Source organism: Bombina bombina, chromosome 1, assembly GCF_027579735.1.
Source record: "Bombina bombina isolate aBomBom1 chromosome 1, aBomBom1.pri, whole genome shotgun sequence".
NCBI lineage: Eukaryota > Metazoa > Chordata > Amphibia > Anura > Bombinatoridae > Bombina > Bombina bombina.
In genome coordinates, this window is record NC_069499.1 from 11,904,081 (window position 1) to 11,932,037 (window position 27,957).

At 43.9% G+C, this 27,957-nt stretch overlaps 1 protein-coding gene across 1 annotated transcript in view; it reads left to right on the plus strand.

Annotated features, from left to right (window-relative positions):
* The window catches only part of LOC128644407 (DNA mismatch repair protein Mlh3-like), a 163,113-nt gene that overhangs the window by 14,734 nt on the left and 120,422 nt on the right, over positions 1–27,957 (plus strand). The window contains exon 4 of the mRNA XM_053697034.1: positions 13,485–13,589. Coding sequence (XP_053553009.1) covers positions 13,485–13,589 — 105 coding nt within the window. The remainder of the gene's footprint in view (positions 1–13,484; positions 13,590–27,957) is intronic.

Sequence of the window (27,957 nt, forward strand, 5' to 3'; positions counted from 1 at the left end):
TTGTAAACTTGTTATCTTAAGTACTGTAATCCTATTGTGGCCTGTCAAAGGACAGTGCTCTCTATCTAAATGTGTGATGGGGGATTTTGTGCTTCCCCCCTCTCCCCCTGGGAGTGCCCTGTGTGCATGTAACCTTAATAAAAAGCAGGCTGGGCATCCCAGTCCTGAGTTCTTGTTTTGACCCTCAATCGCAGCGTTGACTCGTTTTTGTGGGCAGAAGGGTATCCTAGCTGTACTGCAGCTAAGGGAGATTATTCTATATTTGCGAGACTCATATAGAATACTGTGGAAAGCAGCTTCTCCCCTCTTTAGCAATAGGGATCCAGGCTACTAAGCGGTCCATCTCTCAGCGAGACTAAGGGTAACCGTAACATTTGGCGGCAGCGGCGGGATTTTCCTGGATTTCCTAGGAGAGGTACAGAACGGATGGAGAGCGCTTACGAAAAATTGAAGCGTACAACCCTAAAGGATTTACTTGAAAGCAGAGGGGGGTACGCCAGCAACCGGCCGAGGAGAGAGCTGATCGCAGAATTGACCGAACTGGATCAGAGCTTCACAATGGCGGAAACACCGACCACGATTAGTGACGAAAAAACCAGGATTGTTCGGGAAAGGCTCTCATTATACGGGCCAAACCCCTCCATGGAATTGGTACAGCAGTTGATGGCGGAGGCGGACGAGGATATACGAGAGACTCGAGCCCACGAACTCAACCTAGCAAACGCACACCGCAATGCTGAAGCCCCGCAGGTAATCATCCCTGTCGAAAATGCTGGGAGGCCCAAGATACCCTATGCGGCATTTCGACCCTTCCTAGAGAGCGAGACAGGGATTGATGAATATTTGGCGGACTTCGAAAGGCAATGTGCCCTGCACCAGATTCCCAACAGAGAGTGGCCCACGATATTGTCTGGGAAACTATCCGGGCGAGCCCTGGAAGCCTTTCGTACTCTGGGTGCTGAGGAAGTGACACAGTATGAGCTAGTTAAGGAGACACTGTTGCGACGGTACGCTGTAACTCCGGACACGTATCGCCGACAGTTTCGGGGCACGGAAAAGAAGCCTAACGATACCCATATGGAATGGGCGCACCGAATGCGGAGAGCGGCAAATCACTGGCTAAGCGGAAGTAAAGCGGTGACTGGGGAGGAAATTTTACAATTGTTTCTCTTAGAACATTTTTATAATGGCATGGAACAGCAAGGGAAGGAATGGCTGCGAGACAGGCGGCCTTCTACCTTAGAAGAAGCAGCCAAATTGGCCGATGAACATTATGACTCCCGTCTTCACGAACCCATGAACTACCGAGCTCCAGCACGGGTCGAACCCAGAGAGGTTTACCGTGTACCCCCTCGTGCTGAATTCCGAGCCCCGGTGCCCACAGGGCCCGTCCGACACTCAGGACCACCCAATAACAGCTCTGAGCGTCCCAGACCGACTTGTCACCGATGCAAGCAACCAGGGCATTTCATGGCTAGCTGCCCCCTTAATACGCACCAGACACCCAGGAATTACAATTACCCCTCTGGGTCCTATCGTCCGGCCCGGGCCCTCTGTGTTAACCAAGAGGCCCCTATGGAGGGATATGTGGGGCCGCTTCACGAGGCAGACCCTGTATATGCTGCCTCAGATAACCGCCAGCACCATCGGCAGAGGGTATGGCTCGAGGGGCGATCTACCGAGGGATTGCGAGACACAGGGGCTACTATCACGCTGGTACAGAGTCATTTGGTGCCAGAGCACAAGCGATCCGGACAGACTGTGGCCGTTAGAGTGGCGGGGGGGGATGTGTACAAAATTCCAACAGCTAAAGTGCATCTTGATTGGGGAGCGGGAAAGGGGGCTGTGAACGTGGGCCTAATGGATAATTTACCTGCCGAAGTACTACTGGGCAACGATTTGGGCCCCATGACTTCTGCCTATGCTCCAGTATGCAACAACGAGGCGGACCCAGTGACTACACGGGCCCAAGCCCGGACGGAGCGAGAGCTTTCACCAGTGCGGGAGACACAGGTAAGACCTACCCCGACCTTGCCTGACAGGTTAGGCCCCATACCCTGGGACACCCCAGATGCTTTCGAGGCAGAGTCTAAGACTGACCCGACCTTACAAAAGTACCGGGAACGAGCAGAGACCGGAGGGGGCGGGGCAGATAACGAAACATTCTTATGGGAAAAAGGGAAACTATACCGCTGGACAGAGAAAAGGGGACAGCGTAGGCGACAGCTGGTAGTGCCCCACAAATACCGTCAAGAAATCCTCAAAATAGGCCACGACATCCCCTTAGCAGGCCACCTAGCCGTTACCCGTACCCTACACCGCATTACTCACACGTTCTTTTGGCCAGGGGTGCACGCTGACGTTAGAACTTACTGTAACACCTGCGATGTGTGTCAACGAGTAGGAAGGCGAGGCGATCACCCTAAAGCCCAGCTAGTAAATATGCCCATTGTAGAGGAACCCTTCAGCCGGGTTGCTATTGACCTAGTGGGACCACTGGCTACCCCTAGTCCCTCCGGTAAGCGATACATTCTTACCGTAGTGGACTACGCTACCAGGTACCCAGAGGCTGTCGCCCTATCCAACATACAAGCGGATACGGTAGCGAATGCACTAGTACAGGTGTTCTCCCGGGTAGGATTTCCAAAAGAAATCCTATCCGACCGAGGCACCCAATTTACGGCTGAATTGACCCAACAACTCTGGCAGGTTTGCAAAATTAAGTCCCTCCTAAGCTCCCCATACCACCCCCAGACGAACGGGCTGTGTGAGAGGTTCAATGGGACCCTCAAGCAAATGCTCAAGACGTTCACTCAGGAATACCGAGACTGGGAACGCTTCCTGCCGCACCTCCTATTTGCTTATCGGGAGGTGCCCCAGGAAACGACAGGGTTCTCTCCCTTCGAGTTGCTTTACGGAAGAAAGGTACGGGGACCCCTAAACCTGATCCGGGAGCACTGGGAGGGAGAGATGGAGGCTGACGGTGTCCCAATTGTGCCATACGTGCTGGAACTCAGGGACCGAATGGAGCAATTAGCCAAATCCGTGCGGGCTAATCTCCAGTTGGCCCAGAGAAGACAGAAAGTATGGTACGATCGGGGGGCCCGAAAGAGAATCTTCACCATAGGACAAAAGTTGTTAGTACTTAAGCCGGTGAAGACAGACAAATTGCAGGCGTCCTGGCAGGGTCCCTACCAGATCGTAGAGAAAAGGGGAGACACCACTTATGTGATAGCTAGCTGCCACGACAACAATCTTAGAAAGACATTCCATGTAAACATGCTCAAGGAATATTTTGAGCGACCAGAGAACGTGACGGCCGTATGTTGTTCCCCTCAGGAAGACCCCGACAGTTTACCCATTCCAGACCTATTAGAAAAGAGCCTCCCCACAGGTATAGTGGCGCAGGTTCAGATAGGGGACCGACTTAGCCCCACTGAAAGGGAGCAGCTCAACCAACTCCTCCAGTCCAAACACCTCACCTTCTCCCCGAAGCCAGGGTACACTACTTTAACCACCCACCAGGTAGATACTCCGGGACAAGCTCCCTTGCGCCAGGCTCCGTACCGAATCCCCGAAGCAGTTAGGACAGGAATGAAGAAGGAGATCGATGAGATGCTCCAGCTCAGGGTAATTGAGCCCTCCGATAGTCCCTGGGCCTCCCCAGTTGTCTTGGTGCCCAAGAAAGATGGGACCACCCGGTTCTGCGTAGACTATCGGAGGCTCAATGAAAATACCGTGACGGGCGCTTACCCTATGCCCAGGGTAGACGAGCTACTCGATCGTATAGCCAGGGGAAATTACCTGACCACTATTGACCTCTGCAAAGGTTACTGGCAGATTCCCCTGGCCCCGGAGGCTATCCCCAAGTCGGCATTCGTCACCCCATTCGGCTTATATCAGTTTAGGGTAATGCCGTTTGGGATGAAGAATGCCCCAGCTACATTCCAGCGCTTGGTGGATAGGCTCCTGGATGGCTTCCAGAGTTTTGCTTGCGCCTACCTGGACGACATAGCGATCCACAGTGAGTCCTGGGAGGACCACTTAGCTCATGTGGGAATGGTTCTGGATCAGATCCGGGCTGCTGGCCTGACTCTGAAGCCAGAAAAATGCCACTTTGGGATGGCCGAGGTACAGTACCTGGGTCACCGGGTGGGGTGTGGAAAGCAGCGACCAGAGCCGGCCAAAATAGAAGCTGTCGCCAATTGGCCCACCCCCATCACTAAGACTCAGGTCCTAGCCTTCCTGGGCACGGCAGGGTACTATAGACGGTTCGTACCAGACTACAGCACACTTGCCAAACCCCTGACTGACTTGACCAAGAAGAACTTACCTCGACAGGTCCTGTGGTCTCCCCACTGTGAAACGGCTTTCCAGGCTCTCAAAAATGCTCTAATTAACGCTCCTGTCTTGGCGGCCCCAGCCCTTAACAAACGTTTCATCGTCCATACAGATGCTTCCATGTTCGGGCTGGGAGCCGTCCTCAGCCAAGTAGGCGAAGATGGAGGGGAGCATCCAGTTGCCTACATCAGCCGGAAGCTCCTGCCCCGCGAAGTCAGCTATGCAGCGGTCGAAAAGGAGTGTTTGGCTTTGGTGTGGGCATTAAAGAAATTGACTCCCTATTTATATGGTCAGGAGTTCACTCTGGTCACCGACCATAACCCGTTGGTGTGGCTGAACCGGGTCTCTGGAGATAACGGCAGGCTATTACGTTGGAGCTTATCGTTGCAAACCTTCAATTTCACCATTACTTACAGACCTGGGAAACAGAATGGCAACGCCGACGGGTTGTCCAGACAAACCGACCTCAGCCCCGCATAACCAGCGGTCTGGACAGCCTTAGTCTGCCCCGAAAAGGGGTCAGACCGTGTCTGCCAGAGTGTTCCACAGAAAGGGAGCAATGTTACAGAAGCATTAGTTATTTTGTTGTGAAGAGCTTATTTCCCAGCAGCAATGCCTGAACCAGCAAGCCAGCGCCTAAGAAGGGCTCCAAGAAAACCGTAACAAGTTTCATTTCATAAAGAGTTAACTCTTTTTTTTCAGCTTTTAGAAACTATTGTCTAATCACCTCTGGAGCCAGACTGCTAATTGATAAGATGAACTTGTAAACTTGTTATCTTAAGTACTGTAATCCTATTGTGGCCTGTCAAAGGACAGTGCTCTCTATCTAAATGTGTGATGGGGGATTTTGTGCTTCCCCCCCTCTCCCCCTGGGAGTGCCCTGTGTGCATGTAACCTTAATAAAAAGCAGGCTGGGCATCCCAGTCCTGAGTTCTTGTTTTGACCCTCAATCGCAGCGTTGACTCGTTTTTGTGGGCAGAAGGGTATCCTAGCTGTACTGCAGCTAAGGGAGATTATTCTATATTTGCGAGACTCATATAGAATACTGTGGAAAGCAGCTTCTCCCCTCTTTAGCAATAGGGATCCAGGCTACTAAGCGGTCCATCTCTCAGCGAGACTAAGGGTAACCGTAACAGTCAGTAATATGGAGGCGATCCTATTCAGTGCAGAGGGTTTTTGAACTAGGTGGGGATTTTCTTTGAGATTTTACCTCAGGCGTTTCCCTCTGACAGAGCTAAGGTGGGATTTCTCATCTCGTTACTCTCTGACACAGCTCTTGCCTGGGCTAATCCCTTTTGGGAGACTAATAAACCTGTGATTTCAAGTTATCCTGAATTTGTGGTCTCCTTTCGAAGGGTATTTGATGTTCCGGCTCGCTCCTCCTCTGCTGCTAAACGACTCATGTCCATTCAGCAAGGTACAAGATCTGTTGCTCAGTATGCCATTGAGTTCCGTACACTTGCCACAGAGGTAGGTTGGAACAATGAAGCCCTTGTTGCCGCCTTCTTTCATGGTCTCTCTGATGCGATTAAAGATGAAGTTGCTGCCAGAGATTTACTAGAGGATCTCGAGGCATTGGTGTCTTTTTTTTTCTAATTGACATCAGACTCAGACATCAGACTCAGAGAGAGGCCCTCTTTCAAGGAACGCTTGCGGAAGCCTCCTGTTCCGTTGTCTCCTATGTGTTTGTTCTCACCCATGCCTCCCTTTCCTCCCATGCCTCCTGGTCCCGAGTCAACAGGTACTGCTGAGCCGATGCAGTTGGGATTCACGCATCTCTCTGCGGCGGAGAGGGCCTTTAGGAGGAGGGAGGGGCTCTGCCTCTATTGTGGGTTACAGGGCCACCTTTTAAAGTCTTGTCACATCTAAGGTCCTGTTGGGGGCAGACCTTGGGTGGTTTATCCTCGTCCCCGGAACCGCTAAAGGAGAAACCTTTGGTCACGGTTGTCCTTTCCTGGGTGGACTCCTCCATAGTCACCCAGGCTCTTGTTGACTCCGGTGCTGCGGTCTATTTCATTGACAGTGCTTTTGTATCAAAGCACTCTATTCCTGTTTTGCCTCAGTCCGTTCCGCTTGCTATTGAGGGCATTGATGGCAGGCTCCTTCAGCCCGCACTCGTTACTCACGAAACCGCTCCGTTATCCATGGCTGTTGGGGCTCTCCATTTTGAAACCCTCCAGTTCCAAGTGACAAATTCTCTGCATTTTCCAGTTGTTCTGGGTTATCCCTGGCTCCAAAAGCACAATCCCAGTCTCGACTGGCGCAGGTCCGAAATTTATTTCCACTTGTCTTCGGAAACCAATTAAAGTCTTGTGCACTTCTTCGGTATCTCAATTGCCAGAGGAGTACTGAGAGTTCCTAGATGGTTTTGACAAGGTGCGTGCTGGTACGTTGCCTCCTCACAGGTCTTACGATTGTGCCATAGACCTGCAACCTATAGCCATTCCTCCTCGGGCCGGGTTTACCCTCTGTCTGTTGCAGAAAATTGTGCTATGGAGGAGTATGTTGCCGATGCTCTGTCGCGGGGGATCATCCGCAAATCCTGCTCTGCAGTGACTGGCTTCTTCTTTGTGAAGAAAAGGGGAGCGAGTTAAGACCATGCATCGATTATAGGGGTCTTAATAGTCTTACCATTAAGAATGCTTACCCTATTCCGCTCATTACGGAACTCTTTGACCGCCTCAAGGGAGCTCCGTTTTTTTTTCTAAACTTGATTTGAGAGGAGCGTACAATCTCGTTAGGATCAAGGAGGGCCATGAATGGAAAACAGCATTTAACACCAGGAGCAGGCATTATGAGCATCTTGTAATGCCCTTTCGCCTATGTAATGTTCCTGCTGTTTTCCAGGAATTTATTAATGATGTCCTACAAGATATGTTGCAACAGTGTGTTGTGGTGTATTTAGACGACATCCTCATACACTCACCCACACTTGAGGCTCATCGTTCTGATGTTACACAGGTTCTTCAGAGACTACGTGAGAACGGCCTGTTTTGTAAACTCGAGAAATGTGAGTTCCATCAGACTCAACTAACCTTCCTAGGTTATGTTATCTCCATTGCAGGGTTCTACATGGATCCTGAAAAGTTGTCTGCAATTCTGCAGTGGCCTCGCCCAGTTGGTCTTCGGTCTATTCAATGTTTTTTGGGGTTCGCCAATTGCTATAGAAATGTATTAAAAACTTTTCTTCCTTGGTCAAACCTATCACAGACATGACCCGTAAAGAGAATGATCCACTCCATTGGTCACCTACTGCCATTAAGGTCTTAAGACTGCTTTTGCTGCTGCTCCAGTTCTGGCTCATCCTAACCCTGTCCTGCCTTTTCGATGCATCTGAGATTGGAGTAGGTGCCCTCTTGTCTCAATGTCCTACGTCTGACGGTTCCTTGCATCCGTGCGGTTTCTTCTCTAAGAAATTGTCTCCAGCGGAGTGCAATTATGAAATTGGCAACAGGGAATTACTGGCCATAATTTTGGCACTCAAGGAATGGAGGCATCTTCTCGAGGGTACTAGCGTACCAGTGCTCATTCTTACTGACCACAAGAATTTCACTTATCTATCTGAAGCAAAACATTTGTCGCCCCGACAGGCCAGATGTGCGCTATTTTTTTCTCTGTTTAATTTTGTGGTTTCCTACCTGCCTGGTAGTAAGAATGTAAGGGCTGATGCCCTCTCTCGACAATTTTCGCCTCTGTCCTAGGAGGAGTCTGTACCTACTCCAGTTATACCTCCTGACCATATTTTGGCTACCATACATACTAATTTGACTTCTCCCTTGGGGGAGGAGATCCTGGCTGCACAAACCAATGCACCTCCTGAGAAACCTATCCTAAAGCCGCAGGTCACCCAGGCAAGAACCAAATGATTTGGTCTGTCACTCAACAATTCTGGTGGCCAGGTCTTCGTTCTGATGTTGCTGCGTATGTTGCCTCCTGCTCAGTTTGTGCACAGAATAAGACTCCTCAACGTCTTCCTGTGGGTCTTCTTCAACCTATTACTAATGGTGTCATGATCCTCCTATTCCACCTTAATTGTGTCAAGCAAATACTATATACCACCTTTACATCTTGTTAACTTCCTACCTGAACCCAATATAAACCTGCTTCCTCCCATGGTCCTTTGCTGGTTTATTGAAGTGTAATAGCTACAGTTCCAGTCCTTACCTTTTCTACAGCATAACAAGATTTAAACTGTGTATTTATTTCCTTTTCTATCAGCATACCTCTACTTCAGCCGGAGCTGACATTATATATCTGCAGTAGGACTTCACTCACACCTCCCCCATCCAGGGTCTGCTTGTGAGTATTCCTAACAACCTGGCGTGACACGCCACTCAGCAAACAGGAAACGCAGGGACCACAGCGTTCACACTGCTCACCACGCTCATTGGGACCGGATCTCTGTGCTGCACTCATCGCACTCACAGCAGCTGCAGTTTGCTTCTAGGGGATTCAGCGACTTCTGGACAGGTGCTGTATAAACTTTCATAAACACACTGTGCAACTCTCTTCTGAAGTACTCTTAAACATACTACAAGTGTAAGATTTGTATAGTGAAGCTGCTTGCATTTTTTTTTTTTTTTTTTTTTTAAATTTTTTATTGAGGTTATTAAATGATACAGCGTTGAAAATTGCACATAGTTTGTAGGTCAAAAATTAAGAACAAATATAACAACATCCCAGATAAAGATGCTAAGGCACAGGTTACAGCACGTTATGCAAATCAAAAAAATACAACATACTGAGGAATAGGAGAACTAACAATCTAAATTGAGTAACAATTCACTAATAATGAATCGTTCATATACCTGTAACAAACTTCATAGTTCTCCAATACACAAACAGCAGTAAGGCGTAAATAAGGACTATCTGTATATACAAAAAATAGGGAATCAGACCTGCTATATGATTATAAGTAACTAACTGAGAAAGGGATAATATTATCAGAAGGACTAAACAAACTCAATTGGAACCTCTTTTTCTCTTAGGGGGTATTGGGGGAGGAAAGCAGTGGGCAAAAGCCACTCGAGTAAGGGAGAAGAGGGGAAGATAAAGTAAAATGTTTTCAAATTGGGCTAGTGAGTAAACTATGACATGGAGGGGGAGCTGAGTATATTCATGTAGAGAGAGTAGTATATGCCTAGGATATGTATATATATGTATTCTTAAATAGGTCAGGGTACAGATGTAAAAAAAAGGTCAATTGTAGACATAATGGATTATGCTAAAAGAGAGCTGAGAGTGGCTAAGGGCCTAAGTAACAAGAATTAAGACAAAAAATAAATAAAAATAAACAAATGTGAGGTGACTATAAGCTAGGAGTGGGTAAGGTAAAGACCCCAGCCCTCACAGTCAAGAAGGGAACCTTTAACGAAAGTTATAACAGTTATCTGCTTCAAGGAAATATTGCTCCTTGCATCTATCGCGTATTACTTAGCATATCTATCTAATAGGTGCAAAGGAGGGGAACATAATCCTAAGCATCTAGCAGCAACAGCTATTATGATATGTCATCACCTTCCAACTGTAATGCAGCATGTATCCTCTCTATATGCTAGACTGGAGATTCAACAATAAATGTTATACATTTTATACATCAACTTTAAGTGTAAAACAATTAGCAAAGTTATTCACTCTAAATCAAAACAATGGCTGGGGAGATAAATGAGCAATGTCAGCAGTTAGGAGTGTCAACATGAGCAATGAATGGAGCATTAAACTCGGAAGTGTAAAAACATGCTTACAGATAGGAATTAGTATCAACAAGTATGGCTCAGAAGCATAAACATGTAAAAGAGGGGATTGCAAGTTAGAGCAATAATGTCCAGTACTTCACATGGGAAAGTGGGTCCTAATGATTAACCCACTCCACTCCTAAAGAGTTGGTCTGGATCAGGACAGTTACTTCTGAACAGATCAGCATCCCCATTTGGAGGCCGAGTAAATGGCAAACTTGAATAGATCTGGACTTGAGATGTGAGAAATTGTGCGCTACTTATGACGGTATTCACTTCATAACCCATTCCGCTGGGTCGCCACTCACCGCTCCGCTGCTTATTTGTTAAGGAGAACTGTGACCCTGAGGCCCCATCGTCCCTCCGGAGGCCGGCCGCACCATCCAAAGAGACGACTAAGGGGAGTCCGGTGGTATTCTTCGGCTGATAGCGATGAGTGCAGAAAACGGCTCCAGGCGAAAAGTCGAGCTCAATGTTACTCAGAGCCCGAATGTTCCCCGGTTTCTCCATACCGTCACCAGTCTGGAAGTCACAGTAAGCTGTAGCAAGAGGATAAGTACTGGCTCCGACCAGTAGCGGTATGTTTCCTCGTGTATAGAAGGCCCCCTGCGGGGCTATTAGCTCCTCCATTTTCTGACCAGGCTGAGGATCGGAAGTAAGATTTAGTGAGCGGTTTTGCCCATCTATGTTAGATGTCTCCTGCTGCATAGCGATCCCCATTACTTGTGCCGCTCCAGATGACTCGTGATCATTCTTACCCCTGGCAGATCGCAGGGTACGGTGTAAGTCCCCAAAGTTGCGGAGCATCTGTAGCTCCAGCCCCTCCAGCATTAGCTGTAGCTGCATCTTAATATCCCCCTCCATATCAAAATACGAGGTGTCGAAAGAAAGTTAAGGCACTCACTAGCATTAGGCTATTATACCCGGATGTTAACAAACCGGGGGGGGGATGGCTGAATATAAAATAAGTATGAGGCCGCAGCCGTCGCTCTTTGGAACCTCAGAGTATCTTTGCCGCCGGTGGAAACAGGGAAATCTGTAGCCTCAAACAACTCCTTGGTTTTTCCTCTATTAAGTTCACAATTTATGTGAGGTTATAGCTGGTTAGCAAAGAAATAGCTGTCAAAATGTGGAGTTATAGAGGGAGCTTCTCCATCTTGCGACTTCTCCCGGCTGCGGCTAGGACACGCCCCCGAAGCTGCTTGCATTTAACCGTGAACTCTCTCTACTAACTGCATCCTGAAATACAATTAACCTCTGCATTACTGTTTGTAGACTGAAGCTACTTGCATATAACCCTGGTCTCTTTCTACTAACTGCTTCCTGATATATAATTAACCTCTGCACTACTGTATATCTCTGTATATCCATTGCTACAAATACCTGCCAAAGTCAACTCCCACTAATAGACACTCCAGTTACTGGGAGCTAGCTGACCGGCAAAATTAACAACAAGTGTTATACAGTTCACTAAAAGCATATAGTGTACTGTCATCCTCAACTCTTGTAACACATCCTCAATTTTACATGATATCTTCGTTGTTACAATTACAAGTGAGTTGATTGTTACAAATGGTGAGCATCCTTGGACACATCTTTCCATGGACTTCATTGTCGAGCTCCCTGTTTCCAATAGCCCTCTTGAAACCATTATTTTGTTATCGGTTTACCACTGTGTTGCCTCGTCCCCGTCCTATCTTTGTTGATAACCATGAAGAATATGAAGTCAGCAGCATTATTGACTCTCGTATGTCCAGGGGCCGCGTACAGTATTTGGTTCACTGGAGGGGCTACCGTCCGGAGGAGCGTTCATGGGTTCCCTTCATGCTCCCTCCTTCCTCCGTGCCTTCCATGCCCGTTTCCCCAATAAGCCATTTGTCCTCCTGCGGGAGAGGGGTCATTGATGGGAGGGTACTGTCAGGGTTTTTTCCCTGCTTTGTTTGCCATGTGCTTCTGGCAGCCATTTTACTCACCTCTCTTGCTGAATCTGGTGCATAGTGTGTGATGCTGCTCATTTCCTGCATGCCCTTTTATGGCCAGACTGGTGTACATCATCCGTGTGAGACAGGTGGCAGTCTCAGAATTGTGATGTCATCACTTATTATTTAAAGGGACTCTGTTCAGTATGCTTTGCCTTTGCGTTGTCTCATACCTGTTTGTGAGTTCCAGTGTATTACCTGGCTGTCTGACGTCCCTCCTGGTTCCTGATCCCTGACTTGTTCTTGACTCTGCTGTTCTCCTTGTTCCTGATTATGGCTCGTCTGACTTTTCGCTTTGGCTCCTGACTTAGCTCGTCTGACTACCAGCTCTGGTTTTGACTCCTGGCTTGTTATTTGATTTGTGGACTTTTTATTATTTTTTGTTATTAATAAAGGTGTGATTATTTTTGCCCTTCTCGTCTCAGTCTGATTCCTGGCACCCTGACAGTCTGACCCTGTGTAACCCTATGATAAGTGCATATGTCTGACCGTGTGTAACCCTGCGGTAATTGCATATGTCTGACCGTGTGTAACCCTGCAGTAAGAGCATATGTCTGACCGTGTGTAACCCTGCAGTAAGAGCATATGTCTGGCGTGTGTAACCCTGTGTGATTATTTTTGCCCTTCTCGTCTCAGTCTGATTCCTGGCACCCTGACAGTCTGACCCTGTGTAACCCTATGATAAGTGCATATGTCTGACCGTGTGTAACCCTGCGGTAATTGCATATGTCTGACCGTGTGTAACCCTGCAGTAAGAGCATATGTCTGACCGTGTGTAACCCTGCAGTAAGAGCATATGTCTGGCGTGTGTAACCCTGTGGTAAGTGAATATGTCTGGCTGTGTGTAACCCTGTGGTAAGTGAATATGTCTGGCCGTGTGTAACCCTGTGGTAAGCGAATATGTCTGGCCGTGTGTAACCCTGTGGTAAGTGAATATGTCTGGCCGTGTGTAACCCTGTGGTAAGTGAATATGTCTGGCTGTGTGTAACCCTGTTGTAAGTGCATACAGAGGGACACTTATGCAACAGCACCTTCCAATGTAGACAGGTCATCCGCGAAAACTCTCAAAGTATGCAATTATGTAAGTCGACAGCACATATTCAGTGAAACATCTATTTTTTTATTAATCCATAAACATGGCACATTATACAACGTTTTGAGACAATCTCTTAATCATGCTCTCATATTGTGAGGTACTGATGAAGTCTACGGCATGTATACCATCTGTTAACAACTGGATTTAATGAGGAGCCAGACACACATTTCAGAGCCAGCTGTTTATAAAATGCACCAGGAAGTTGGCCGGCTCATGTAATATGCTGGTTTCTGTAGCCTCCTGGTTCGCAGTGTTTGTCAAACCCTGACTTCTATTTACCCAATACCAGAGAGTTCCTTTTGTACATATGTGTCATGCTGTGTATTGTTACAGGTGGCTGTGGATGTAAGTAGGGGAAATGCAGACATCCTGGCAGTCAAAATACACAATATACTGCATCCGTACCGGTTCACCAAGGACATGATACAGACTATGAAGGTAAGACAGGGACAGGCGCCATTTATTAATGACTTTCACTCTCTATTATTCAAGTCTCTGCTCCTATGGTGGTGTGGTATGTTAGAGAATACCATTCAAAAAACAAGTAATTGTAAACTTTATATAAAGATTAGCCCTAGAATTAGAGCTTGTTGCTCTTTTAGATTTAATCAGAAAAACAACTTCTATGTATCCTGATTAAACAATGTGAGACATTTACTATATGATGAATGTTAGTATTAACAACAGTCTTTAGTGTTAATAATAATGAAGATTCTAAATAGGTAATAGATATTTTGTTTAATCTCTAACTTATATCAGAGCCAGAGATTAGATAGGAATACTGACACTGCCTTAATCAGTAATAATAATAAATAGAATGAAAGATAATGATCTCCTTTTACTTCACGCATTCACACACATACTAAAATATATATAAGTTCAGACACTCTGCAGACATACGATGTTTGTTTGTAACAGATACGGTAAATAAGATGAGTTGCCCAAAATACAGACTGATGGCGACAAACAAGGCAAGTATGAAACCTTAGGGCTTTAGATATGTTCAAGTACGTTACCCCCTTGTGGACCGAGAGATATCTGTTATCGCACAGAGAGTTCCGTGTCTGAGGTTGGCAGCGTGTGTGAATGCGGCTTACTTCCGGGTAGCGATTGAAAAGTAGATCCGGCCGTTCAATGATCCAGGCTTGATAGAGACAAAGTTACGGCAGTAACGATGGTGAAACAAAAATAGCAAAAGTAAAAGCTGTTGTTATAACTTGCTCAAGAATCAACAGATTTGGAGACCTGAAGTAGAATAGCTACAATAAAGTAGATATGACTTCAATGATCAGGCAGTGAATGGATGTTAAAGGTAGTCCTTAAATAGGGAGGAGACCAGATAGGAGGGGTTAAACTTAAAGGTATACCACAGGTGGACGCCTGTATGGCAGGGTTACATTTGCTGGAGCCTCCCTAGTGCCTGTGGTTTATTAGCCATTAAATGCAGAATTCCAGGAAATATCCTCTACAAAAAGGGATTTCATTGCAGGGGAGTGAAATAGGGGGCTCTATAAAAGCAAAAGCACCAAAGGTGGCACATGTCTGTGTGTGTTGCTGGTCATTGCTGATTTGCAAAAATGGGGAGAGTTGGTGCTTTCTAATTATTTCCTAGACAATAAGGATGAGATGAAGAGGGGGGGGGTTCCTAAACACAAAAAGGGTTAAACGGTTTAGCATGTTTAGTGCACTGTAGTTCTGACTCTTATTTCACAAGCTTCTGTAGGCTTAATGTCCTTCTCTGTATTTTTCTGTACTGCACATGTCCACAGAATGCATAGTACGTTTTTAAACACACTCCTTTTTTTTAAATTTTTTATCTTTTGTCGTAAGCCCTAAGAATTCTGGTTTTATAATTAGCATTTATTATGAGACTCTCAACACAAACATTGCTTTGCCCTTGGTTTAGTACATGCCATGTCCTTTCCAGATAATTTAAATGACACTGGATAAATGTGATGGCACCATAATGACAACCTATTATAAGTGGCACACTACACATTAAAAAAAAATCAGGCACTGCATTGTGTATAAACTAAAAAATAGCAAAATCTTAATAACTCCAAGCAGACATGGCAGGAAGACTAATGCAGCAAGGGTGTGACTCATTTCGCTTCCACTAGTGGCGCTTATTCATAAACTGGCCCATATTTCTTAGTGTACCCTATTTATAGACAAACACAGGAAAATGTAACTTTCTTTCCTATGACATGGAGAGTCCACAACGTCATTCCAATTACTAGTGGAATATTCAACTCCTGGCCAGCAGGAGGAGGCAAAGAGCACCGCAGCAAAGCTGTTAAGTGTAAGTGCCTTACCCTTAACCCCCAGTCATTCTCTTTGCCTCTGTCAATGGAGGTTGTGCGAAATTAGTGTCTAAAGAATTTAATTCTTTTATGGGTACTTTTCCCTGCAAGCAAGGATTGGGGTCTAGCTGTGTCCATGTCAATCTCTTGAGTAAGAGTAGTGGTGGCTTTTAGCAGTTAACACTTTGCTACCCCTTTGTGGAAAGCCAGAGTTGGTTACTCTGCTCTTTCTTTTCCTACAGGTCCATGACAGGGAGCGTAATGGCTGCCACACCTTGAGGATCAGCATCTCTTATGCAGTAGGATCTAAGGTAAGTGCCTTTGCCTTCTAGGTAACAAAGGACAGCAGCACTTATGGGGTTAATCCCCCTTCCATATCACTTTTGTTATCTAACAGAAAATAATAATCCTTGATTACTATGAGGATTCATATGGGGACATTTTTATTGGCACATATTATTATGGGATACGTGTATGCATAATTTTGAAGTATGTGATTGAATTCTCTCAATTGGCTGGGATGTGAGAAATCTTTATTATTTTCTATGAGACATGTGTTAGGCTTTGGGATGTTTAGGCTTGTGAGCCAAGCAGTGCTTTTACTTGTGGTTTGCCTGTTCTGGGTAATAGACGGTAATGCCGTTTTTTTGCAAACAGTATATTTAAACTGGCGCCTTTTTTCTCTGCAGAGAAATGTTGCACACTTTATTTTTTTCAGTCTGGTAATGTGACACTCGCACTTCCGGTTTAGCGGAGCGGTGCCGTTGCAACCCAGACTGATACGCAGTAGAATTCAGCTCTTCAAGTGGAGGCTGCATTTGGTGTCTATGAGCGGATCCTATTACTGAGCAAGTCAGGACTCCATTCCTTTTTCTAGTGGGATATTATCTTGGCGGTAGGAACCTAAGGCAATCTGAGGTATTTTTGGTCTAAAAGTTTCTTTCCTCATTTGATATTTGATTTTTGATCTTTAATAAAATTTAAAGCATTTTATTTTTCTTTCATAGTCCTTTTTTACTTGTGGGAATTGTTAGCTATAAACTTTGAACAGGATCAGTCCAGCTCCATGGATAAATGTTTACTTTGTTTAGAAGCCCAAATTTTGCCTATGCAATTTTGTTCTTCCTGTTTATCTAAGACTTTAAAATTCTCCCTTCTGAGCCTGATGTCTCTCAGGATAATGCTGTGCGTGACATGCCTCGGCTTTCTCCTCAAACGTCCCAAGCTTTAGTTGTTTCTAATACTGTGCCTTATGTGTTTATTTACCTGGGGATTTTGCCGCTCAGGTTTCTTCTGCAGTAACAGCGGCTTTGTCAGTTTTCCCTTCATTGGGTAAGCGTAAGAGAAAATCTAAACCCTTGTCTGATGCTAAGACTTCTGAGTTCAGAACTGCATTAGCCACTCTTGCTCAGATGATTGATGAAGAGAATACTTCAGTAGCTTCTGAAGGTGAGATCTCAGACTCTGAGACTTTAGCAGAAAAATCTTCAGAATCTGAAGAAGTTAATTCCTCCGGATACTATTGAAGGAGGTTCTAGCTACTTTAGACGACTCTGAACCGGCGATTGCTCTCAACCCCACAAAGTCTTCAAAGTTGGATAGAGTCTATGATTCCCCATCTTCTGAGGAGGTTTTTCCGGTACCAAGGAAGATGTCTGAAATTATTGCTCAGCAATGGGATAAACCAGGGGTTCCTTTTTCCCCTTCCCCTGTTTTTAAGAAGATGTTTCCTGTGGCTGACTCTATTCGTGACCCATGGCGCACTGTTCCTAAAGTAGAAGGAACTATTTCTACTGTTACTAAGAGAACTACCATTCCTATAGAGGATAGTTGTTCTTTTAATTACCCAATGGAGGAAAAGCTAGAGGCTTCCTTAAAAAAGATATGTCCATCAAGGGTTACAGTGGCAACGAGCAGCGAGTATTGCTACGGTTGCAGGAGCTGCATCTTATTGGTGCGATGCATTATCTGATCTTATCTCAGAGGAAACTACAGTAGAGGAGATCCAAGATAGGATAAAAGCTCTTAAATTAGCCAATACTTTTATCTGTGATGCCAATATGCAGATAATTTGTCTGGGAGCTAAGATGTCTAGCGTCACGGTCCTAGCTCGTAGGGCTCTGGTTAAAATCTTGATTGGCCGATGTCTCTTCTAAGGCCAAGCTTTTGGCTTTGCCTTACAAGGGAAAGACTATGTTTGGACCTGGTCTGGCTGAGATCATTTCAGAGATTACAGATGGAGATGGATCTTTCCTACCTTCAGGACAAGAAGAACAGGCCTAGAGGTTATCAGACTTCTAATTTTCGTTCCTTTCGTAACTTTAAGGGACAAAAGTCTCCCTCTTCCTCATCTAAACCAGATCTACCCAGATCTTCTTGGAAATCCAACCAGCCCTGGAATAAGGGAAAACAAAGCAAGAAGCCTTCTGCTGACTTTAAATCACCATGAAGGTTCCTCCCCCGATTCCAGTATGGATCAGGTGGGGGGTAGGCTTTCTCTTTTTCATCAAGCCTGGATACACAATGTCCCAGACCCTTGGGCGGTGGAAATAGTATCTCAGGGTTACAGAATGGGATTCAAGTCTTGTCCTCCCAGGGGCAGATTTCTCCTGTCAAGACTATCCTCAAACCAAATAAAGAAGGAAGCCTTCTTAAACTGTGTAAAAGACCTATACTCTCTGGGAGTTATTGTTCCTGTCCCTCTAGCAGAACAGGGTCTAGGATTCTACTCAAATCTATTTGTGGTTCCCAAGAAGGAAGGAACTTTTGGACCAATTTTAGACCTCAAATGTCTAAACAAATTCCTCAGGATTCCATCTTTCAAGATGTAAACTATTCGTTAAATTCTTCCTTTGTTACAGGAAGGTCAGTTTATGACGACCATAGACCTGAAGGACCTGTGTTCCATTCACAGGGAACATCATCAGTATCTCAGGTTTGCCTTTCTGGACAAGCACTTCCAATTTGTTGCACTTCCATTTGAAAAGGTATGGGGGTGGTGCGAGTGCTAGCTACGTGGTATGTGCTTGAATCCCTGTGCAGTCTAGTAAATCTCCAAATACAGACTAATGTTAAAAGAATAAGAAAAGGTGGGATAAGCGCTCTAATAGGAGCTAACCAATCGAGTATGTGAACAAAAGTGATATAATGAATAATATCAAATAAAGGCTTAAAATTGATGAATTAATGAATAATATCAAATAAAGGCTTAAAATGAATGAATTATAAAAGGTAAATTTAATTAGAGGTATATATCAGCAGTATGTAAACAACAATATCGAACAGAGATTTAGACAATTAATTTAAACAGTTAATAACATATATATAGACGATGCCGGCATCAGTTAAAAAATTATAAAAATAGCTAGACAAACAATTCGTCTAAAACAATTCATCTTAAAAAGAATGTAAGAGTTGGGATAACCCAATGTATAGATCTCAAACAATTGGCAGCTGATTAGTAACACCATATTTTAATCTAACCAAGCATAAAATAATAACAGTAATATAATGATATGTATTTGGGTTAAAATGCTTAGATATGGAGCGGTAATAGATAAGTACAATGACCGATTTAAATCCAAACAATTCTAAAAGCCAGGGCAGATAGAATACAAACCCGGTATTATGTCTGTTTAAAGGTAGTTGTGACTGAAATCCGTGGATTGTGACGTCACGTCACATGACTTATAGAAATGGTCCAATAGTAACAAGCAGACTGAACACAATGTTATTTTGAAAAAGTACCGGTAAAAAAGGAAACTTTGTGTCAATCTGTTTATATTAGTATAATGATGTCAGAAATACTTGCAGATAGCGGATCGTTTTCCTCAGATTTATAGTAAAGGTCGATCTGTCAGCTGTAGTGTTCGTGGGTATAAGCAGTGGTCCGTCTTCTGCTTGAAAAAGCCTCCAGGCAATGTTTTATCCCCTGTAGAATAGTTTAGGCAGAAGTTCTTGCAATAGATGGTAGTATTATAATTAAAACAAAGTGCAAGATGCAGGCACACAGGAATTAATCATATGTCTAGCTCAGGATATGTTTGAGAGATAGAGATGAACCTGTGTAGGTGCTGCCGTTTGCTGGTAAGGAGGAGAGTCAAGTAGCTGTAGTTAGCGTATAAAGTAATGCACACAGGAATTATTCATATGTCTAACTCTAAATGGATTATAGAGATAGAGATGAACCTGTAGAGTGCAATGTGTGACACAGATGTGTGAGTAGGTCTCCAACAAAAGTAAGCAAATCTCCGCGTTTCGGCAGTGTAAACTGCCTTTATCAAGATGCTTACTGAGTGTGGCCGTTGACTTTATATAGGGAGATGTATAATTAACATCAGCTGTGATAAATGTGTATACAAAGTTAACTCTATATGGGTAATATATTCACATATAAAAAAACGTTAACCCATTGATGTATTTATCATTATAAGGTAATATGTGAATTGTAGAAAGGAGACAATTTTAAATATGATATATACACAAAACATAAAAATGTATAAATATATAAACCAGGTTATAGATATAAAACTTTAGACCAGATATAGGTTTACATAGAGCAAATATATACAACCAAGAGTATTTTATAATTTCATTGATGCACATTTATTTTTAAATTTTAGTGTTATTTGTAGATCTTTAACATCTTAAAAAAGATTAGATTAGGTAGGGAAAATGAATTATAAGGAGCCCACAATATTAATTATGTTCCTAGGTGAATTAAAGAATAATGTATGAGGTTTAGTGTCAGTGTTGGTATATGTAGATATTTAAAGGGAACTTATAAGTATTTAAAGGGAACTTATAAGTATTTTTCTTCCCAGTATGAGCATATAATCATACCTATCAAATGTGTATAGGATTGGTAGTTCAATATTTTAATATAATATGTGGGGGATAAAAGATGATAAATATAAGATAAAAATAAAAAATAAAGGAATTTTTTCTCTTACATGGTGTATCCAGTCCACGGATTCATCCTTACTTGTGGGATATTCTCATTCCCTACAGGAAGTGGCAAAGAGAGCACACAGCAGAGCTGTCCATATAGCTCCCCCTCAGGCTCCGCCCCCCCAATCATTCTCTTTGCCGCTCTAACAAGTAGCATCTCCACGGGAGTGCAAAGTGAATGTGGTGTTAGATTTGTAGTTTTTATATCTTCAATCAAAAGTTTGTTATTTTTAAATAGTGCCGGTTTGTACTATTTACTCTGTGGCAGAAAGTGATGAAGATTTCTGCTGAGAGGAAAACGATTTTAGCATGTTGTAACTAAAATCCATTGCTGTTCCCACACAGGACTGTTGAGCATCAGAAAACATCAGTTGGGGGGAACAGTTTGCAGGCTTAACTGCTTTGAGGTATGTTTCAGTCATTTTTTCTAGTCAAGACTTAGTAATGCTAGAAGACTGACAAGAATCCCCATGTGGGAAAGGTAAGCCATATTCTGAGACTTAGTATAGAAGGAAGGCTTATTTGAAAGGGCTCAAACACTGGTGGACACTGTTAAGGGGCAATCGATTATTTTTTTACAAAAATCTGATATTTATACAAGCTTATATTACATTTAAAACACTTTTTTGGGGTTTATTCCGCATGGCATCTATTTAGACACCTATTTTGGCTTGGGAAGGCCCCACATCCCCAGAGTGAAGAGGGAGAGGGCCTGAAATTCGCGCCTCAGTTGCGCAGTTGATTTTACAGACAGCTTCATGCAGCTCCATGTGAAGAGTCCAGAGATTACTTGAGGACTTCAGAGAGGCTTATTTTCGATTAAAACTAATCCCCAAGGAAGGTAGGACCACAGCAGAGGCTGTGGCATGGTGCTATAGTTTTGCTAACCGGTTGCCAGCTTTAATTTGCTCCGGTTTGGGCAGTAAGGGGTTAATTGACTTGAAATTTACTGTGCAATCATTTCAAGGCATTAGGATCATATGGTGAAATTTTCATAAAGATTGGATGATTTTTGGAGATTTAGTAAAAAAGTGTGTGCTTTTTATTATTTAAAGGCACAGTACCATTTTTTAAAAAATTGTATTTTACTGTATTTGAGTGCTGTTTAACATGTCTGAGCCTACAGATAGACCCTGTTCTATGTGTTTAGTAGCCATGGCGGTACCCCGTTTACATTTGTGTTTAAAGTTTGCTAAGGTATCTTAACATTTTAAAGACCATGCAGTGACACTTAAAAATGTAGCCCAAGATGATTCTTTAACGGAAGGTAACGAGGATAGTCCTCCTTCCTCTCCCCATGTGTCGACACCAGTTACGCCCGCGCAAGCGATGCCTAGTACCTCTAGCGCATTGGGCCCTATTACATTACAACAATTAGCAGCAGTCATGGATAATTCCCTTGCGGCATTTCTATCCAAACTGCCAGTTTTTCCTAAAAAGCGTGATAGCTCAGTTTTAAGAACAGAGGATGAGCAATCAGAAGTTTTGGATGATTTATCTGTTGTACCCTCACAACACTCTGAAGTGGCAGTGAGGGATGTACTGTCTGAGGGAGAAATTTCTGACACAGGAAAGATTTCTCAGCGGGCAGAATCAGATTCCTCAGCGTTTAAATTTAAGCTGGAACACCTCCGCGTACTGCTTAAGGAGGTCTTAGCTACGCTGGATGATTGTGACCCCATGGTGGTCCCAGAAAAATTGTGTAAAATGGACAAGTTTCTGGAAGTCCCTGTATACACTGATGCGTTTCCGATCCCGAAGAGGGTGGCGGATATTGTGACTAGGGAGTGGGAAAGACCAGGTGTACCTTTTGTCCCCCCCCCTATCTTTAAGAAAATGTTCCCCATAACTGACCCCAGGCGGGACGCGTGGCAGACGGTGCCTAAAGTAGAGGGAGCAGTTTCCACACTAGCCAAACGCACAACCATACCAATAGAAGACAGTTGTGCTTTCAAAGATCCTATGGATAAAAAATTAGGTTTGCTAAAGAAGATATTTGTTCAACAAGGTTTCCTTCTTCAACCGATTGACTGCATTATTCCTGTAACTACTGCAGCGGCTTTTTGGTTTGAGGCGCTGGAGGAGTCGCTCCAGAGGGAAACTTCATATGACGAAGTCATGGATAGAATTCATGCTCTAAAGCTGGCTAATTCTTTTATCACAGATGCCGCTTTACAATTAGCTAAGTTAGCGGCGAAAAATTCTGGTTTTGCCATTATGGCGCGAAGAGCGCTTTGGCTCAAATCGTGGTCGGCTGACGTGTCGTCCAAAACAAAACTGTTAAATATTGATTTCAAGGGGGCGACCCTATTCGGCCCAGAGTTGAAAGAAATTATTTCAGATATCACTGGGGGAAAGGGCCATGCCCTTCCACAAGATAGACCGTTTAAGGCCAAAAACAAGGCTAATTTTCGCTCCTTTCGCAACTTCAGGAGTGGACCTGCTTCAACCTCTGCAACCGCAAAGCAAGAGGGTAACGCTTCCCAGCCCAAAGCAACCTGGAAGCCTTTGCAGGGCTGGAACAAGGGTAAACAGGCCAAGAAGCCTGCGGCTGCTACCAAGACAGCATGAAGGGGTAGCCCCCGATCCGGGACCGGATCTGGTAGGGGGCAGACTTTCTCTCTCTTTGCTCAGGCTTGGGCAAGAGATGTTCCAGATCCCTGGGCATTAGAAATTGTTGCTCAGGGGTATCTTCTAGAATTCAAGGACTCTCCTCCAAGGGGAAGGTTCCACATTTCTCGTTTGTCTTCAGACCAGACAAAGAAACAGGCGTTCTTACGCTGTGTAGAAGATCTTCTAAAGATGGGAGTGATACACCCAGTTCCAATTGCAGAACAAGGACTGGGATTTTACTCAAACCTGTTTGTAGTTCCCAAAAAACTACTGTGGATCTAAAGGATGCGTATCTACATATTCCTATCCACAAAGATCATCATCAGTTCCTAAGGTTCGCCTTTCTGGACACGCATTACCAGTTCGTGGCCCTTCCTTTCGGGTTGGCCACCGCTCCCAGAATTTTCACAAAGGTGCTAGGGTCCCTTCTAGCGGTACTAAGACCGCGGGGCATTGCAGTAGCACCTTACCTAGACGACATCTTAATAGAGGCGTCGTCTTTTCACAGAGCCAAGGCTCATACAGGCATTGTTCTGGCCTTTCTAAGGTCTCACGGGTGGAAGGTGAACGTAGAAAAGAGTTCTCTGTCCCCGCTCACAAGGGTTCCCTTCCTGGGAACACTAATAGACTCGGTAGAAATGAAAATATTTCTGACAGAGGTCAGGAAGTCAAAGTTTTTAACTACTTGCCGAGTTCTTCATTCCATTCCTCGGCCTTCTGTGGCTCAGTGCATGGAGGTAATCGGATTAATGGTTGCAGCAATGGACGTTGTCCCTTTTGCCCGAATTCATCTCGTACCACTACAACTGTGCATGCTCAAACAGTGGAATGGAGATTATGCAGATTTGTCTCCTCAAATAAAAATGGACCAGAAGACCAGAGACTCTCTTCTCTGGTGGTTGTCTCAGGATCACCTGTCTCAGGGAATGTGCTTCCGCAGACCAGAGTGGATCATTGTCACGACCGATGCCAGTCTGTTAGCCTGGGGTCTGGTCTGGGACTCCCTGGATGCTCAGGGCCTATGGTCTCGGGAAGAATCTCTTCTCCCGATAAACATTTTGGAACTGAGAGCGATATTCAATACGCTCCAGGCATGGCCTCAACTAGCGGAGGCCAAATTCATCAGATTTCAGTCGGACAACCTCACGACTGTAGCGTACATCAATCATCAGGGAGGAACAAAGAGTTCCCTGGCGATGAAGGAAGTAACCAAGATCATCAAATGGGTGGAGGATCACTCCTGCCACCTATCTGCAATTCACATCCCAGGAGTAGACAACTGGGAGGCGGATTTTCTGAGTCGTCAGACTTTTCACCCGGGGGAGTGGGAACTCCACCCGGAGGTTTTTGCTCAGCTGACCCAGCTATGGGGCATTCCAGAATTGGATCTGATGGCGTCCCGTCAGAACACCAAACTTCTCCTTTACGGATCCAGGTCCAGGGATCCCAAGGCGACATTGATAGATGCTCTAGTAGCGCCTTGGTCCTTCAGTCTAGCTTATGTCTTTCCACCGTTTCCTCTTCTCCCTCGGCTAGTAGCCAGAATCAAACAGGAGAAGGCTTCGGTAATTCTGATAGCGCCTGCGTGGCCACGCAGGACTTGGTATGCAGACCTAGTGGACATGTCATCAGTTCCACCATGGAAACTGCCATCGAGGCAGGATCTTCTAATACAGGGTCCATTCAAGCATCCAAATCTAGTTTCTCTGCAACTGACTGCTTGGAGATTGAACGCATAATTCTAGCTAAGCGTGGGTTCTCTGAATCAGTTATAGATACTCTGATCCAGGCCAGAAAGCCTGTCACCAGAAAATTTACCATAAGGTATGGTGGAAATATCTTTGTTGGTGTGAATCCAAGGGTTACTCGTGGAGTAAGATTAGGATTCCAAGGATATTGTCTTTTCTCCAAGAAGGATTGGAGAAAGGATTGTCAGCTAGTTCCTTAAAGGGACAGATATCTGCTCTGTCTATCCTGTTACATAAGCGTCTGGCAGCAGTACCAGACGTTCAGGCGTTTGCACAGGCTCTAGTTAGAATCAAGCCTGTCTATAAACCTGTGGCTCCTCCATGGAGTCTAAATTTAGTTCTTTCAGTTCTTCAAGGGGTTCCGTTTGAACCCTTACATTCCATAGATATTAACTTATTATCTTGGAAAGTTTTTTTTTGGTAGCTATTTCTTCTGCTCGAAGAGTTTCAGAATTGTCTGCTTTGCAGTGTTATTCACCCTATCTGGTGTTCCATGCAGATAGGGTTGTTTTGCGTACCAAACCTGGTTTCCTTCCAAAAGTGGTTTCTAATATTAACCAGGAAATCATTGTTCCTTCTCTGTGCCCTAATCCAGTTTCTAAGAAGGAACGACTGTTACACAATCTTGATGTGGTTCGTGCTTTAAAATTCTATTTAAATGCAACTAAAGATTTCTGACAAACATCATCCTTGTTTGTTGTCTATTCTGGTAAGAGGATTGGTCAGAAAGCGACTGCTACCTCTCTTTCCTTCTGGCTGAAAAGTATAATCCGATTGGCTTATGAGACTGCTGGACAGCAGCCTCCTGAACGAATTACAGCTCATTCCACCAGAGCTGTGGCTTCCACATGGGCTTTCAAGAATGAGGCCTCTGTTGAACAGATTTGTAAGGCAGCGACTTGGTCTTCACTGCATACTTTTGCCAAATTTTACAAATTCGATACTTTTGCTTCTTCTGAGGCTTTTTTTGGGAGAAAGGTTTTGCAAGCAGTGGTGCCTTCCGTTTAGGTTACCTGACTTGTTCCCTCCCTTCATCCGTGTCCTAAAGCTTTGGTATTGGTATCCCACAAGTAAGGATGAATCCGTGGACTGGATACACCATGTAAGAGAAAACAGAATTTATGGTTACCTGATAAATTACTTTCTCTTACGGTGTATCCAGTCCACGGCCCGCCCTGGCAATTAAGTCAGGTTCAAATTATTTTTGTAAAACTACAGTCACCACTGCACCCTATGGTTTCTCCTTTTTCTCCTAACCGTCGGTCGAATGACTGGGGGGGGGCGGAGCCTGAGGGGGAGCTATATGGACAGCTCTGCTGTGTGCTCTCTTTGCCACTTCCTGTAGGGAATGAGAATATCCCACAAGTAAGGATGAATCCGTGGACTGGATACACCGTAAGAGAAAGTAATTTATCAGGTAAGCATAAATTCTGTTTTTTAATGATATTGATGTGTAGAATGAATTGATCTTATATAATTTATATAGATATGAATGTAGTTGATGTTATTGGTAAGGAAGGGAAAGTTGATTTAATCAATTAATATAAATAATTGTGAATGAATGTTGGTTATGAAGGAACTTTTGTAGAATAATAGTTATAAATCAAGGTATATAAAAACGTATAGACATTGGTGTGTAGCTTCGGATATTGAGGTGTGTATAGATATATACACATATAGATATATGTGCAACCATACATATGTGTATAAATGCATATATAAAGGTACATGTTATATGATAGAATTGAGATCAAAAGAACTACAGTATTAAGCCCCAATGGATATACTGTTTTAAAGTTGAAAATTAGTTCTGCTTCTTTTTTCAAAAGTATTTTTTCCATATTGCCCCCTCTGCTATTCTGTTTCACTTTTTTTTATACCCCAGAATTGAAAACATTTGAGATCTCCAAGATGGATTTCAGCAAAGTGTTTATAAAGTATTGTTTTAGTGGTTTTTTAATGTTTAAGTATTTTTTATTAGAATAAGGTTCATTGGATTACATCAAATCAAAATACATTTTCTTTACATAACAGAAAAAATAAATAAAATTACATTATCATCAAATTGAGCATTGTCAAGTATCAGTAAACCAATGGCCCAGCTTTTTTGTGGGTAACAAGAGAGGGAGAGGAAAAATAAGTGACAAATAAAAAGAAAATTATAAAGTTTTAGAAAAGAGAAGAGAAAAAGACAAACTGAATTGATTGAGTTATATCAATACTATATCACTCGCCAGTATGCCAAAAGTGAACAGTGAAAATTAGATTATTTAATCAAGAAAACAGGGGAGAGGTTGTAGGGGAAGGAGAGTCGGTACGTACTCCAACAATTTTGTGTCATTAAAATTTAAAACTATAGTAATTGTCTCATGTCCTAAATAGCAACTAAAAGTTTGCATATTCATCTTCCAAACCCAATAACTAATTCAGATTATTCGTATTCTTATGCTATTACCACTTTAAGGAGTATTATGAGGTCTTTGCTCCCAGATAAACTGCACATTAGTTATCATCTCTTGTTTACCTAGGTAACAGTAGTGCATTTCTCCAACATAGGTGTGTCCGGTCCACGGCGTCATCCTTACTTGTGGGATATTCTCTTCCCCAACAGGAAATGGCAAAGAGCCCAGCAAAGCTGGTCACATGATCCCTCCTAGGCTCCTCCTTCCCCAGTCATTCTCTTTGCCGTTGCACAGGCAACATCTCCACGGAGATGGCTCAGAGTTTTTTGGTGTTTAAATGTAGTTTTTATTCTTCTATCAAGAGTTTGTTATTTTGAAATAGTGCTGGTATGTACTATTTACTCTGAAACAGAAAAGAGATGAAGATTTCTGTTTGTAAGAGGAAAATGATTTTAGCAACCGTTACTAAAATCGATGGCTGTTTCCACACAGGACTGTTGAGAGGAATTAACTTCAGTTGGGGGAAACAGTGAGCAGACTTTGGCTGCTTGAGGTATGACACATTTCTAACAAGACTTGGTAATGCTGGAAGCTGTCATTTTCCCTATGGGATCCGGTAAGCCATTTTCTTAATTTTCAATATAAGAATAAAAGGGCTTCACAAGGGCTTTAAAGACTGGTAGACATTTTTCTGGGCCAAAACGATTACTTTATAAGCATATTTAATGGTTTATAACTTTGGAGAGTTATTTTAATCTTGGGAATTTTATTAAAAAAACGGCAGGCACTG